This window comes from Drosophila virilis, chromosome 5 (genome assembly GCF_030788295.1).
Source record: "Drosophila virilis strain 15010-1051.87 chromosome 5, Dvir_AGI_RSII-ME, whole genome shotgun sequence".
Taxonomy (NCBI): Eukaryota; Metazoa; Arthropoda; class Insecta; order Diptera; family Drosophilidae; genus Drosophila; species Drosophila virilis.
Genome location: NC_091547.1, coordinates 10,794,732 through 10,811,073, shown reverse-complemented (window position 1 = coordinate 10,811,073; position 16,342 = coordinate 10,794,732). Strand labels below are relative to the sequence as shown.

General features: G+C 35.9%; 1 protein-coding gene across 4 annotated transcripts in view; it reads right to left on the bottom strand.

Moving 5' to 3' along the window:
- Positions 1-16,342, bottom strand: part of Elk (Eag-like K[+] channel) — an 81,439-nt gene that overhangs the window by 23,837 nt on the left and 41,260 nt on the right. For 3 of the 4 annotated variants that reach the window (XM_032435999.2, XM_032435997.2, XM_032436000.2), the window contains 6 exons: positions 14,322-14,432; positions 14,010-14,129; positions 11,256-11,393; positions 5,777-6,039; positions 4,817-5,045; positions 4,383-4,546 (listed from right to left, as the gene is read on the bottom strand). In XM_032435999.2, the coding sequence (XP_032291890.1) occupies positions 4,383-4,546; positions 4,817-5,045; positions 5,777-6,039; positions 11,256-11,393; positions 14,010-14,129; positions 14,322-14,432 (1,025 nt within the window). The remainder of the gene's footprint in view (positions 1-4,382; positions 4,547-4,816; positions 5,046-5,776; positions 6,040-11,255; positions 11,394-14,009; positions 14,130-14,321; positions 14,433-16,342) is intronic. The other variant, XM_032436001.2, reaches the window with a different exon arrangement.

Genomic DNA, 16,342 nt, shown 5'->3' with positions numbered 1-16,342 from the left:
TTAATCTTGAAGCTGGCAACTTATGTATATAAAAATATATTTTATGATTAAAAGTAAAAATATTATAAACGTGCAACTGTTGAGGCGTCCTTTTTAAAATGGGCACAGTTTGTAAATTGCTGAAATGAGGTGAAAAAAAAAAAATCCTGCGATCTAAGCATTTTGCGTGCAACAGCCGTGCAATAAATTCAATAGGGACACAAATAGGCGAGGCTGTCAAGAAGCTAAGTAAAATGCGTTTAAAGCGTACAATAACAATTACACACAAATTTGAGTAGTTCGACTACAGCATACCCTAGAAACAGAAGCAGCAACGCAACAAGCTAGCTATAAACCAATTGTACATAATACACATGGAGCTTGGAATTAAAATGTTTGGCATCATAATAAAACTTCTTATATATAGTAAAAATTATTTAAAATTTATATATATATGAACAATGCATTCATTTATAAAATCATTTGCTGTTTCAAAAACAAAATGCATCAAAGCTATCAACAACAATTAATATTCATTCAATAATAAAAATGTATCTTCCCAGCGACACACTATTTCACAAGATATACATTTTCTAAGCTAAGAATAAATAGTAATGCAAAAAAACAGGCAATTATTTAATATAAGCAATTAAGAAAACCATATCATACACGCCTTTAATATGTAGAAGTACAGGATATACAAAAAAATAATACACACAGACAGATGAACAGACAGCAGAGAACATGTCGAGGCGTTGTAGCTTTAAGGAGGACGGCACAATAACCGCTTTTGTTTCCCTTTATAAGGCTTTTCGCATTTATACGCCACGTGACTGCGTGTGCGTGTATTTGTGTATCTGTGTGCCGTTGTCAAGCAAAATTGTAATTCATGTTGCAATTTACGCTGCGCTTTCGCTTTCGTTAGCTTCTCTCTTTGCTTCATTCAATGCCTGCCTGGCTGGCTTTAGGTAAAGTTTTGCGCCGCCTGCTCACATTTTGTTTACTTTGTCGCACGCTGAGGCGCCAACAACAACAACAACATCAACAACAACAACTAGAACAGCTACAACGGAAGCAACGCGAAGTAACTTGACTCAACTTGAATGCCATGGCAACTTCCGTTTCCGTTGGTCGGGCTCTTGTCAACTTTTTCTGCTCTTTTCTTCTTCTTTTTTTTTGGGTCTCAAAGATAATTAAAACTTGGAAATCAACTAAATATGCAAAGTTTCTGGTGCATTAGCTGGAAATTGGTATGCAGCAACTGTGAGAACAAGATACACCACTTTAAAAGTAAGCAAAAGCAGCTAAGAAAACGTCAAAAGGAAAATACTTTTGAATTACAAAATCTGAGCGCAAGACCTGTCCAAAATTTGTCAAAAGTGGCCAAATAATAACATATTAATGACGTTTTTTTTTCTCTGCCACTTACGAGCTTTAAGCCACATAAAACTCACAAACTTGAAAAGAGGAAGAGAGAGAGGGCAGGAGTGGGAAATGCTGGCAATTAGAACACATTTAAGTATTACAGAAGAAAAAAAAAGTTAATTTCTGATGGTGCCCAAATGTGGCATTAAGAAAGCTTAAGACACACTCCGATTTTTTACATTTTTATTGTGGCCTTCGAAAAATTTTAAAAAGTAAACACATATTGAAGTCTACATCGAGAAAGACCAAGTTTTTGCTGGCCTTGGCAAGGATTTGCCTTTTTGGCAACAACAAGTTCTGACTTAGTTAGACCTACATCCCATGCTTAAACCGACTTAAACCTACTTCATTAGCCAACTCATATTTACTACAAGTTAAAAGCAAAGTCCTGTAACTAAGTAGTCAAATTTTTTTTGTCAGATATTTGATGCTTGCCTTAACCCAAGAGCTCAACATACCCTAAGTACTTGAGGACTTGGAGTACGGGTATGCAGAAAATTTCACAGCTGTCTACTTGAGTCAACGAGGCAGCTAAAATGTATTTGATTTGATCGGAAGGAATCACAGCTAAGCTGAAAGTTCTTGTTGCTGTGGGTAGCTCTAACGAGCCGCAGTCAACAAATGAAACGAGGCACACACAAAAAGAAAACTTTGGTCGATAGCGCAATCAATGGGAAAGCCATGACAATGCATAAAATCAGTGAAAAGTCAGCTTGAAAATTAAGTCAGAACAAAAATGGCAGCTTAAAACACAAGCAAAAGGATACTTGAAATGTTCATAATGGCTGCCAAGAGCGAATTTGACTTTTATTTCTTTATTTTTCGCATACACTCCTCGCTAAAGAAAAGGAGGGCATATTTAAACCATAAAAGTGGCACTAAAGATAGCAAAAGTAAAATGTTTCGCAAGGCGGAAATTAAAAATTTGCATCTATGGGCGAATCAACATGGGCTCCTTAAATCCTAACTTTTAGGATTCATCAAAAGTAGTATTATTTATTTGTATTTTTATTGTTATTAGACACCGGACAATATTAACTTATTTAAATTTGTTAACTATTATTCCTTGAAAAATCATACCCAAATCAGGTAAATGAGAACACGCATCTCTACTAGTTTCAAGGTCAATTTATTTATAATATATATGAATATAATACTTCAAAGAGTAAATAATATTTTTATCCATCAACTAATCACGATTTTCAGCTGTTTAAAGCTCTTTCTACGTATAACAAGAACAAAGTATCAACTGTTTACTAACTTTCCATTCCCTTTTCTATCTGGAAACAAAGTATCTAACAGTCGAGCAGCTATCGGCCTCGAAATTCTTTCTTGTTGGCCAAGAAGGGCGGACCACTTGAAGTAAAAAACTGACTTCGCCAGCAAAAAAGCAAATAAAACAAATTCTAGCCTCAAGTTTGGTGCTTGAAAACCCGGGACAAAAAGCTAGACGAAAGGAAAGTCCGGTCAATGAGCAATACCTGAAACCCCTGACAGACAGCTGCAAATAATGCAAAACGTAGCATACTTTTTGGGGCGCATATTGAGTTGATACACATTTGGGTCAGAATGGCGCAAGGATGGCACCGCATTTACCTACTCAGTTACCGACAGTCGGCGAGGACATGACTTAAATCCGCCTGATGAGCGTCAAGTGCACTCTAAAGGATTCCACTTGCTGGGGCAAATAGAAAAGCGGCTTTAACGAGTTGCGCAACTAAAAATAAATATGAAAATTATGCTCGACACTTGCAGCACATGCAACTCAATTCTAATTAAATGCAATTATTTGTAAAGCTATTAAAGCCGAATTAAATTCAGTCGAGTCGAAAATAACAATAAAATCTTTTATAAAAGACATGCATTATGCATGCGATAAAACAGACTCTAATGCAAATCCTCTTACGCTTGAAATTCAGCTTAAATATTTAATGTCAATGGAGGGTTCAGCAGGCCATGTATAAGCAAAAAGTAAAGTTCACTGATAATCCAAGTGCAGTTGTGAATGAACTTTTGACCCCTCCCGACTCTCACAAAAGACCAGCAAATATAAGTTTGTGGCGATAAAATTGACTTGTGGAGAGTAATTTCTTCATTTTACCTTAAAATCAATTAAATATGTTCAACCAAGCAAAATGCTTAAATCGATGGCAATTAAATTTGATTAGCCAAGCAAACGGCAAGGATATCAAATTAATGCTCAACAATGTGTGCAACATGATATGTTTAATGCGCAAATATAATTGTTAAATTAACACTCAGCACAAAGTGAAGCTAACGAACGTTCCAATTAAACAATTATTATGAACAGCAATTAATAACTGAAATGAAGATAAAGATTATGAAAGAACTGCATATTAAGGATAATCATAATTGCATTGTTTTTGAAAAAGTTACAAATAGAGTTACCTTGAAGTTAAACATGAACACAAGTGCACCTCGGCGAAATATAAATGCAATGTTAGTGAACAATGAGAAACTTTGTCTCTGAGGGACATTTGTTTATGTGATTAGACATACTGTGCTTATAAGCAGCTGATACAAGCGTTAAGTAAAGATTGATTAGGTTTTCGGCACAATCTTAAGAGGAAGTACATATAGAGCTTTTCCTTACAGATAAATAGAACATAAGAAATAAATAAGAAACAGCGCGGATTTAAGTTGCTATGAAGGACATATGTCTTAGTGTTCAACTGATTTAAATAAATAGCAAACGCATTTCCAGTTTTTGTATTCCAGATTTCAAACGTATAAAAACAACAAATACTTAACGCAATCTGCTCACGAAGCCCTCACCTACTCCCCAGAGACAATCACAATGTCAGCGAAGCCAGCTTTAGCTCAGCTTGTGCATTTTAAATGCAGCAATCACACTCACACCGGGGTATGCAAATAGCGAATTCATTTCTCAATCGTGACACAAAAGGAAAAACTATTTGCTAAAAGGCGTTGGAAACAATTTAGAGACAATTACTCACCTCGCCGTCGTACAAATCGGAGGCATATAGATGATCAAAGGGCAGGGCGGCCAATAAGTCCAGGGCAAACCAGCCACGGAAATAATTGATGGCAATCTGTTTAGAGTTGGATACGACCTCACCTTTGCGCGAGACAAAGGTTGTGCGAAAGTTCAATAAAATATCTGCAATAAAAGAGCAATAAAAGAAAAGGATAGAGAACAGGAAACAAGTAAGTAAGACACAAGAGAATTAAACTAAAAACCCATATTGAGCTTTGAGCTGAATTCAATAGCCAGCCAAGGGCCCAAAAGGATGTTGATGGTGAGGATAGAAGTGTGGCTAACAGGTTGTCCATATAAATGTAACAAAGCATCAACTGGACAACCGAATGCCAAAAAGGACAACAGTTCATCATCATCATTAACATGATCATCATCATATATGGTACTCACCGACAATGAATAGCGCTTCGACAATTACATCGGAGACCATGGTCTGGCGATCCGCTTTGGCAAATGCCGCATTGTAGGGCACCATCAATGCCACATAAAAGGTGGCCACCAATATGACCCAATCCCAGATGCCTTTGAATACACCATAATGGGGTAAAATCAAGCGTGACTTTTTTATCGACTGCGTTTTGTATTCGGGAAATGGAGCCTCGGTTGAATGCATAAAGTTCTACAAAAATAGAATATACAAAAATAACAGAAAAGAAAGTTTACATCAAAAGTGAATTTCAATTAAATACGCCACGTAAAAGGATTAAGTTAAATGCACGGATTGCCGCATTAGAACATGAAAAAGCAGCGGGCGAAAATTGTTAATTCAATTAAGGGCACACTCAAAGAAAAAGTATAGTTCAAATATAGATTATACTAACAAATTATTTTCAATATATAAATATTTTTAAATATGTCTCAAAAATAAAATGATTACCCCATATAGTTGCAGTAGAATAATAATAATAAAAAGTAAATTTAATTTATTACTAATATTTATTCAAATTTTTACTATTTTTCCTTTTAAACGAAAATTGTTTGAATCATAATTTCTTGATTTGGCAAATATCTTGGTAGGAATTCTTTGACAATATCGCCAAACAAAAAAAAAAAAACTACACATCATATATTTCATATATTTCATATATATTTTAAAAAATAAACATTTGTAATGCAACATTGAAATCAAAAGACCCTCAAAATTGTTGAAATTTCAAAAAGAAAAGCCCTCTAAATTCCATTTGAATAAAACCCTACATGCCGAGTGTATATTCCGAGCCATTACCTTCGACAACAACAAAATAGGATTTAAAGCCATATACGTTTAATTGAATTTGGGTCGCAATAGCCCTTTCGATGTTGTTGTTGGAGTGTGTGTGTGTGTGGTTTGAGTGTGGTTATCATACTCACATTGCCCAGCTTCAATTTGGTTTTGACACCGCCCTTTTCGGGCTTGTAATGACCGGATAGCTGATATAGAACCGCACGACTGCGACGTCTTCCCATATTACAGCCGGCAGGCACATCCAAATTATTGCCCTCACCGGTATCCGTATCGCCGCCATCGCCAGACGGCGGTCCGCCCAGGCCGGGCAGGCCGCCCAGGCCCAGAATGCCGGCATTAGAGCCGGCACGGAATCTAGCGCCCAGGAGTGCAGCTGTAAGGGCAAAAACTTACAGAGTCGCAACACAATAATTTCAATTGATGCAGCAAGCAGCACACAAGCGAGTTGTACGATTCGACAATTTAATTATATTTATTATTAGGTTTTATTTTATGGATTTGGATATATATATTTTTTAGTTTGGGTTGTTTTTTTATGTCGGTTTAATTACAATGATGATGCCGGTTAGAGTAAGAAAAAAGAGCACAAAGAAAGAAAATATACAGATATTGTACAAATACAGTTTGAATCAAATATATTGTTTACAGTATGTTTTTGTTTAATTCAATTGTTTTAAAGTGTATTTAGCAATCGGCTAAAAAAGGTGGACATACACATACACACACACACACACACATACACGTACGCACACACACATAGATAATGTGTATCATAAATTTAGTAATTCAGCCTTAAAGCGACACAAAGTACAAGCTGCATGTGTTTGTCGTTTTTGGGTTTTCAATATTATGTGTGATATGTGACTTCCATTTGGCTTTATTTGAGAACTTAGCAACAGTACACTATCAACCGCCTGCAGCTGCATAGTGTCCTAATTTACTTAATGCATGCAAATTATTTACATTTCATGTTTAATTTGCTTTCCGCTGGCAGCTATGGCTTATGGAAATACATATGCCAAATTTTTTTAGCTCAAGCTCATATTACTTCTGAGTAAAGAGCTCAAAAAATTTTAATATACCAAATATTTCAATTAAAATAAAAATATTTTAACAATTATTTTGCCACAATGATTCTAAAGAAACAACTATCAAAATATTTAATTAAAATTTAAATCAAAAAAGTAAATTGCAAAGCATTTTTTTGTTTCAGCTTAAATTCATGAATTTTGCTGCATGCACGCAAAGTCAAACAAATATTTACCCGAAATATCAGTTCACAGCATAAAAATAGAAAAAAGCATGAGAATAAATATAATAATTCACAGCCCGGCTCGAGGCTATGATAAGTTGCCAGGCGTGAGGCGCCAAATACTCATGTCCGTGAATTTGTTGGCATGTAAACAAGCCTGGTATGCACAGTGTACGGTGCCAGGATGAAAGTAAGCCACAATCTCAAGCACACAAAGAACCGGGCCGCAACCTCAACCAGGCTCATTAAATTTAACTTAATTTTATTTTCGTCGTTCAACTCCAAGGCAGCGCGTGCTGCTATAAATTACAATTAGCTTGATTGTGAAAAATTTGACCCACAAAAAATGAATAGACAAACAAAAAAAATGTGGGACAGAGCAGCATACTAATTATACGGATTTAATTTTCGATGTTGTAACAAAGTGTAAAAATGGTGCCCATGCGGCTTATTAGAAATGTGTTTTTGTTTTTTTACCCAGCAAAGGGTATGCAAATCTTGTTCCAAATGTGTAACACATTGGAGTAGGAACCTAAGCCCACTATGCGAACTGAGCTCTCGGCAAAGCTATAGGGATGCAAATTGTTATAGATGCTTCCTAATATCCATGAGAGTGTATATTTCAAGCCCTAGATTTGAGTATCGTCTGGCAGTCATAGGAACGACGGATCAAGGTCAAAGTCTTTCTGTGTTAAATTGAAGTTGATTTAATAGACTCTCCAATTAAACTTATTAAGAACATGTATTTTATACGCATCAGTTAAACAAGCACATAGAGCTTGCAGAAACATTGAGATTTTTTTTAATATATAAACGAGGGTATTCAATTGACAAACCGAAAACAACCGCTTTTTCATACTTCGCACAAGGGTCTGAAATAAGCGTAACAAATTTGATTTCGATTTTGAGCCCGTAACCAAGCCCAAGCCCAGGCCCAAGCCCGAACCGGAACCCAAACCCGAGCGCGGCCCTGACTCGCTGTCATATCGAAATGCCAATTAAGCTGCCAGGCACCTCAATGATCCAGGCCGTGGGCTAACAACATATTTGGGAGTTACCAACTCCCACATTTCAACAGCACGTAGCGTACGCTCAATGCATACACAAAAAAAAAAGAAACGAATTGACAGAAATATCGAAGGGAAAAAATATGGCGAAACAAGTGCAAAATATGCGCGATTCAGTCGAGCGTGGAAAATGTTGGGAAAAAGTGTCGCACATGCCGCATTGGTGAAAAATTGTTAAGAGGAGCTGCTGCCGCATTCCTGACAAGCCTAATGATGTGTGAAATGACGGTCATTTTAACTGTCGCTGACGCACGGCTCACATAAATGTCGAGCGAATGATAATTCAATTGCCTTTGAAATCTCGCCCGTTTGCCACATCAAATATGGCAAATTCTTCAAATTTACAGCCTAATTACTTGGCCTGGCTGAAAGCACAGTTAATATGCTGCTTGGCACTTTGACAAGCCCTAATTTGCAATTGATGTGGATTGTGGATTGCCGCTCAATATACCGCCAGGCAGCGGCATTTGCTGCAAATGTCAGAGTTTATGCTCAAATTAATTTTGAAATTTTCACAAGCTTACGAATATGTGCCATGTGGTTAACAAAAATATGCAGTTGATATTTAAACTAAGCCGCCTGTATATGCCAAAGGCTTTTAATAAAATCAGAATGATTTTGTGGTTTCTATTTATACGGCAACTAAAGTAGCAATTCATTGGGATTTGTCGCAAATGTCAAGACTAACTAATTTCGCAAAATTTCACAAGATTACGTATACGCCACGTGTCTGAGAAGTATTTGCAGTTGACAATTCAAATGAACTTTGATATTTAACGAGAAAATAGCCTATGTATGTTACAAAAGTGTTCCCAAAAAATACTGAACGCTTAATAATAAAATATAACTAGAAGTCTAATTTCCAATGAAACATGAAATCATCATATATGAAGTTCATAAAATAAAATTATATAATATGTTAGGACAATAGTAATTTAATTAGTAATATAAAATACTTAAAAACAAACAATATTTTAAGTATATAATTGTCTATATTTTTCATCGTAATGTGCTTCGAATACAATCATGATGCCCTCCTAGTACACACTATTAGAAGTGGTTAAATTCTAGGAAAGTTTTAGTCTATTCAATCCTACTTTCAGCATAATTTTGTAATTAATGTGGTATACCTTACCAAATTCATATATGTTAATCAAATGATATGAGCCCAAAAGCTGTCAAAAACAAATGCATGTTAAGCAGCTGCATAGCCAAAGCAACTGCAACTGTCCTGTTGCAATCGACGTGGCAGCTGTCTCATGCAACAATTTGTGCAACAGTTGTGCACACCGCGCTGCTATTAAATATAAATTTTTAATAATTATGACAACGGCGCCGTTGCACGCTGTTTATTATGTCAAAACGATGTCATCAGCACTAAATAATTTAAGAGCTCAACTCAAACTGTGAGAACTGTGGAGGAGCGATTAAAGCAGCTGCCGTTGTCTGTGAACAGCTCATCCATTTTGCATGGCTGCAAGGCTCACAAAAACCACAAAACAGTCAAGTCAGTCAAGTCAAGTCAAGCCAAGTCAAGTCAAGAGCAGTGACAACAAAGCCACGACCACTAAATAATGATGGTAATAAAACTGCAAATGAAACCTGCCAGAAAATGCCAGAGTGCAAGCAACCAAGCAGCCGAACAATGCTCCAAAACCAGACCTCAAAAACCCACCCCAACCTCACCTTTAGTTAGAAGCCCAGAACTCAGTCTGCTCACTAATTCGCATTAGTTGGATGCGCAATGACCTACGCGAATAAATTCACTTCATGCGCACAAGCTGAACAATTCTCTTGGCATTCTCTGTTTGCAATTGGTTTTATTTTCTTTTCGGAAGCATCCATTTGGAGTTGACTTTCTGCACATCAATATTTAAGCATGCGTTACAATTTCTTTAGTTCTACCATTTTCGTCCCTGGAGAATAATGGAGACATTTTCATGCTAACTAATTCACCAAATTCAGTTGTAAGCATATTTAATGTATTATCAAGCAGGACAAGCACAGATAAATACTAAATGATAAAGTAAATGCAAAAAGTTGTAATGCCTATTAGTGGGTTCTCGGAAAAGACTTATTTCAATTGAATGTGCATGTAAATTAATTTGGAATTGCACAGAAATTAATTTATACTTAATATAAGTTTACAATGAATATGTTAAATGCTTTGTATAACGTTTGGTTTTAATTTGAAAAATTCAATTATGCACATATTTTATAAAACAGAAACTTTATGGGCCACAATTTTTTTTTGTATTCAAGTTAAAATTGAATTACATTTAAATTGAAATTGGATCGAACTCTGATTTATCCAATTGGATAAAGAAAAGAATATATTTAAAAAAAATATATATATATATAAAAAATATAGACATACTAGAATAAATACGTACCATATATAAATATAAAAAGAGTATTTTCAATTAACTGAAACATTAAGTTTAGCTTAAATCAAATAGAGGAAATGATATTATAAAAATTACGTAGCGATACATTTTTTTAATCTTTCCTGCTACAACGCAATAAAACACCGCAAACGGAGTCAAAAGGTGACAAAACAGAATAAAAAAATATTATATAGAATGAGTTAGGTATTTAAATATTAATTTCCAAATGCCAGCGAGTTGCGGGAAACGTTCAAAAAAAAATGCTGTCAACTAACGAAATATGAACAGGTTAACCAAAAATTCAGCATACGCAAAGTGAGTACAAATTCCACAAAGTTGACAAGATGACATGGCGAAAAGGAAACATAAATATGTAAATAGAAAAAAAAATACAAGAAAATGCTTGGTGCAGACTGAAAAACCGAGCAACCGCCAACAGGCACACGCACACACAGGCAATATATATGCATATTCATACTTATATATATATATATATATAAATATATCATTTTACCTTTGACGTGGCGTTTGGTTAACCAAATTACAAACTTTTGCACATCTGCTTTATTCATTTATGGATAATTTAACACTTTTACTTGGCTATCATGAGTGTGTGTGGATGTGCGTGTGTGTGTATGGGTTGGTATGTGTGTTGTTATACTTGTGCTAGGGATATTGTATCAACAGTTGACCGTGCACTTTTGTGGGCGTGTCAATTGTTAATTATTGCTTGATACTTTGTGCGCGAAATAATGCATTAACTCATGTGCATTTTCAATTTTATCTGCTGCCATGGCCAGGCCATATGCAATATAAGGCTTACAATTTTATTGATTTAATTATTATATTTATTTGCTTATCACTTCTTTTGGTTTGCTGCCATTTTTTGCCTACTTACCGCTATCACATTCCTCGTTCACATTCATCTCCAGCATCTTGGTGTGCGTGATGTCCTTGTGCGAGGCCAGGAAAAGCACCACATCGCGCTTCTCATTCTTGATGGGCACAATGTCAAACAGACACCAGAAGGGAGCACCTGAATAAAGACAAATTTTAAAGAACTTTCTTTACTAAATAACAAAAGTAACCAGGGGGAACAAGTTTATTACTTAAGAAATGCTTTGACCACGGAAAAACTGATCAAAATCATAATAAAAGTAATCATAGCACGCATTCGAATCGAAGGCTGACGAAACAGCAAAGAATGAAGGACGTATTTGATTTAAACAACTTATAGTTAACGCAAAGCCTGCTACATTCAAGGAGATATCACCTCAAACGGCTCTCGTTTAAGTGGCCATGAAGGAAACACACAAAAACTGAATTGACAGCGCCACAGAATAAAAGAAAAATATATTTTTAAATATGAAAATAGTGTATGTGAAATAAAATTAAATTATACCTTTCCGGCTGCAATTGACCACTTTGAGAGCAATTTGCATGTGGAGCATTTCGATTTTCACTTGTGGCTGCAAAAATGCAAAGATTTAAAAGCGAATTTGTCAAAGGCAGCCCGTTGTGTTCGACACGAGAGCCTTTGTCGTGCCACGGGGTGGAGTTAATTAGCGGTTAATGGTATGCAAAAACTGATTGCATTTCAGCTTAAGTAGACCACAATTATATAGCTGCCAGTTTTAATTATGTCGTTTGAAAGAGTCGCTCGAGGTGTTCAGACCACAAACTGCTGCATAATTAATAAGAATATTATTCTGCTAAAACGGGAAAGCCTATCTGTAGTCTATTAAAAGTTTTAAGCGAAGTGCTAATTAGAAAACTTATAGACAAGTTAATAGCCTAGACCAGTCGATATAATATCCAGGCAAACACTTCCTTAGCCTTTGGTCGTTTGGCTGAGCAATCGTGACCTCATTAAAGCTCAACAAAAAATAAAAATGAAAATAAAACATGCGATACGAACGTGCAAAAATGCTGCGAACAAATTTATTGTTTTGTGTGCCCACACATAAACACGCACACATACACACACCCACACACGCACAACAAGTGGGTATGCACACGCTTGCCAGAAGCTGCTCAGCTCCTGGGAGACTACGAGAAACCACAGGCGGCTGCTGTCGATGGAAACTAGTTCAAGGCAAAGCTCCTAACTTAATAAAAGCCAGCTTATGCGAGCCACGCACTGGAAAATTGATGCGGCATCAGAAACAGCAGCAGCAGCAGGCAGTTACTTAAATTAAAAGTCAATACGAAGATGGTTAAAGCTCCCACAGAGTGCCACAGGCAACTCTTGAGCCACTGGCTGGTGGTTTACCACCACACAAAAACTTGTTGTGCAAACGGCGCACGTGGACGTGTGCCACAATTGACTTACAGCTTTTCACTTATTACACTAGTTGTTCTTGTTGTTTTTGTTGTTGCTTGGCCAGCAATTGTGATAATCCTTTTGCAGCTGTTTTCAAAACTTTACACAGTTTTCTGTCACGTGGCAAGCCACAGCTTTCTAGTTGTGTGGCGAAGCGCACGCAGAACCAGTTTAAATACCAACGACACTTGTTGCAAATGAAAACTAAATATTTAATTACTCAAGAAAAGTAGTTGGCTCAGTGTGTTGATTGCTTTTAGCACAGAACAGAACAACGGAGACAAGCTATAAGTGGCATTCAACAAAGTATATGAATTGAACAGCTCAATAGCTCAATAGTTGTAGTTAGATATATTGTATCAAATTGTTATAGCAGGTTACAAATAAACCGCAAAAGAAGACACTAACTGCTCGTAGTGCACCTTTAATCTTCCCTAAATATTCAAAGACATATTAAGATGTATTCTGTAAACCCAACAAATGCAGAAACTCGACTTTGAAAATCTTAAATAGGTCACATTATATAAAGTTAACATATTATGCAAAAGAACAGCCTCAGTAGTTAAAGCGACCACTTTTAGGGCTCAAACAAGATATAACGATCACATGAAAGCCTTAAGCAACTTTATTAGGTAAGTCTTTAACCTTAAGTGAAAGCTTTAAGCTGTTTCAGAATTCAGGTTCGCTCCTTAGTTTAAATCAGTTGACTTGCTACAAAAAACTAGCTGAGGTTTGACACGTTCTCCTCATAGTTTCCCAATATTCATTGAAACAAGTATTTGAGGTACTTAGTCTAAACATACTAATAATACGACCAGCCTATGTAGATGCAGTCTTAAACAGCGGAAGAAATCATTATCAAAATTGATATCGGGTTTGAGCACTATGAGCATTGAAAAAACATTTTTTTTTACATAATGAAATTAAGAAAAAGAAAACGCATTATCAAAACAAATTTTTGTCCAATTCCCAAATTAACAAATGATAATTTGAAAATATTAAATGAAGAAAAATAATAATTATTCAGCCTAAGCAAATGAAAAAACTTTTAATTTTTTGGTTTATCAAATTCACAATTCTCGGCTAATTTCTGTAAACAGTTGCTGACCACATCCTTCGCAGTTGCAATAATTGCCACATTTTACATTTTGCTGCCACAAACAACTGAGGCATGTAATTTCCTCTTTGTTGCGCGCAAATTACCTCAAATGCTAAATGAAGTTTAAGCAAAAAAAAAAAAAAAAATGTTTTTAATTAAAAATGAAAACAATTTACAAACACAAGTACGCACAATTTCTGGCCCGCTTTTGTTTTGTTGTTGGCTCTTACCTTCCTTTTTGTAGAAAATAACTTCCAACTTTAGTTCCATCTTATTTGAAAGACTTTTCTCAATTTGCTGCTTGTGCTCCTCCTTTGTATCCGGCCCGTAAAGGAAATGACATGAGCAGCCTGTTTCGCGATGTTGTCGTTGTTGTTGTGTTCATTCGTTGTCGCATGGTTGTTGTTGTGCGTTATCGTTGGCAAACAATTGAATAAAATGTACAAATACATTGAAATGAGTATTGAAGTGTTGCGAGCTGTTTGTCTGTCCGTCAACATGTTGCCAATTCCCCAGTCCGTCCGTCCTTGCAATTGTCTTACCCTTTTGCATAATTTGCGCGCGTGAATATCCTGTCAAATCCACGAACCCATCCGAGCAATAAACAATTGGATTGCCATTTGCCTGCGCATTGCCGAGCACAAAATTCGAATCTGTAAAGAAAAGCAAACAACAAAGTGAGAGAGAGGGACAGAGAGAGAGCGAGAGAGAGAGGGGGGGAGCATTAGGTTTGTCGGATATGTTTTCATCATATCATATCGTTTCTTATATAAAATGGACTACCTGCTGTTCAATTGTCCGACCGAATGCCACTCACAAAATTCACTTTTTGGATTCAAATAAATAAATTCATAATAATTCTGGGTCTTATTTGCTTGGCTTGGTAACCTTTTAACATTTTGACCCGCCACCAGCACAGTCTATTATTTTAATAAAATAAAAATTTCCAACAAACAACAAATTTAATTAAATTTCATCTACGCTCTGTGCTCTGGCTTCATGCTCGTTCTCATTTTTTCTCTATCTGAGCTGAGAATCAAATAAAATTAAATTCTTGCAATGGCTTTTTATCACAAAGTGTGGCGACTTTCCAGCTTCTGTGAGAGATGCCAAAAAAAAAGAGCTCCAGCGCAAAAAAACGGACTGCAAATGCGAATACATGAAAATCATTTCATGAATTTCCTTTTCCAAGCAAAAATTACATAAAAAACACATTAAAAATCATGAAACTCCTTTTGTTTGCTTTAAATTGATGGATTTTTATCAATAGTTGCTTTTATATTTGTTAAAAGACGTTACGCGTCCATTTAATTTCATATTTTCCAGGTGCAAATGTAAATTCTTAAATTTAAGTAAAAATTGTAGCCAATGGACTTCGCTTTCTGCCACGATACTCATGTTAATTAAGCTTCTGAATGGGCTTTGCAATTCTAATTATGAAAATGAAAATTGATAGACTCCGTTTTGTAGAACCGCAGCTGATTAATGGTCTATTACGAGCCAGTTGTAAATAGTGTAGCAAATACGAGCAAATAGCATTCGAGTATTGCTCGCAAAGCCCCATTTAAGCCTATTTGTTTGTGTCGACAATTGGCAGTGCCATAAATAATTTGTGTGCTCGTAAAGGGACAGCTATGAATAGCTATGAATACAACCAATATCAATTCGCACTCAATGCAAGATAACACAGATGCAGCCGCACAAAGAGCTGGGCGTAAATCATATAATCAATCTATTAAAACCCTAACTAGCATCAAGTTAAATGCAAATCTGACAAAAAAAAAGAACGTTGTTAATAATAAATTTGTGTAACATTTGATGCCATGAAAAAGTTAACTGACCTAAAAATACAACTTGACTGCTGGCCACGTTCTCAGCATATTAAATACTTGACTGAGCAGCATACTGTTCGTACGCACTGAATTGCTGACAAGTCAAAATTGTTGTACATATATATCTATAAAGCAAATGAATATGTATGTAATTTATGGCTCTTGCACACAGTTTGTCAACGCATTAAACTTGTGCACAACAACAATCATACGCCATGTGCGCCCGGCCTACAAATTACTTGCAGGCTTTGGTCCCCTTAAAATGATTGCCTGTCGGCTGTTTATTTAGTATTATGTCTTGAAATCTGTGAGAATTAAGGTAATTAAAATCGCATAAAGAAGCTTTTAGAGTGAGGAAGAGAGCGACAGGGGAAAGGTCAGCAAGGAGAGAGATTGTGTCGGTATACTGGGAGTTTATGAAAATCACATAGTGGGGCAATTATAGTAAAGTAAAATATTAAACAATAATTTACTAAACAAAACCTTTTGAACACGTTATTAGCATACGCGCATGATTTTAACACCAAAAAAATTAAAATTCAGCGATGCAACTTTAACTTAAATAATTTAACAGAACGAATCTGTTGAAAAACGCTCCTAGCATAAACGCATAACTGAAAATCTTGAAAACACTATTAGTTTTTATGAGAGTCGCGGAGAAAGGTATTGTTGACTAAGGGAGTGCGACAATAAGACTTAATGATTGTATAAGTAAGACAGTGTGTAAACTA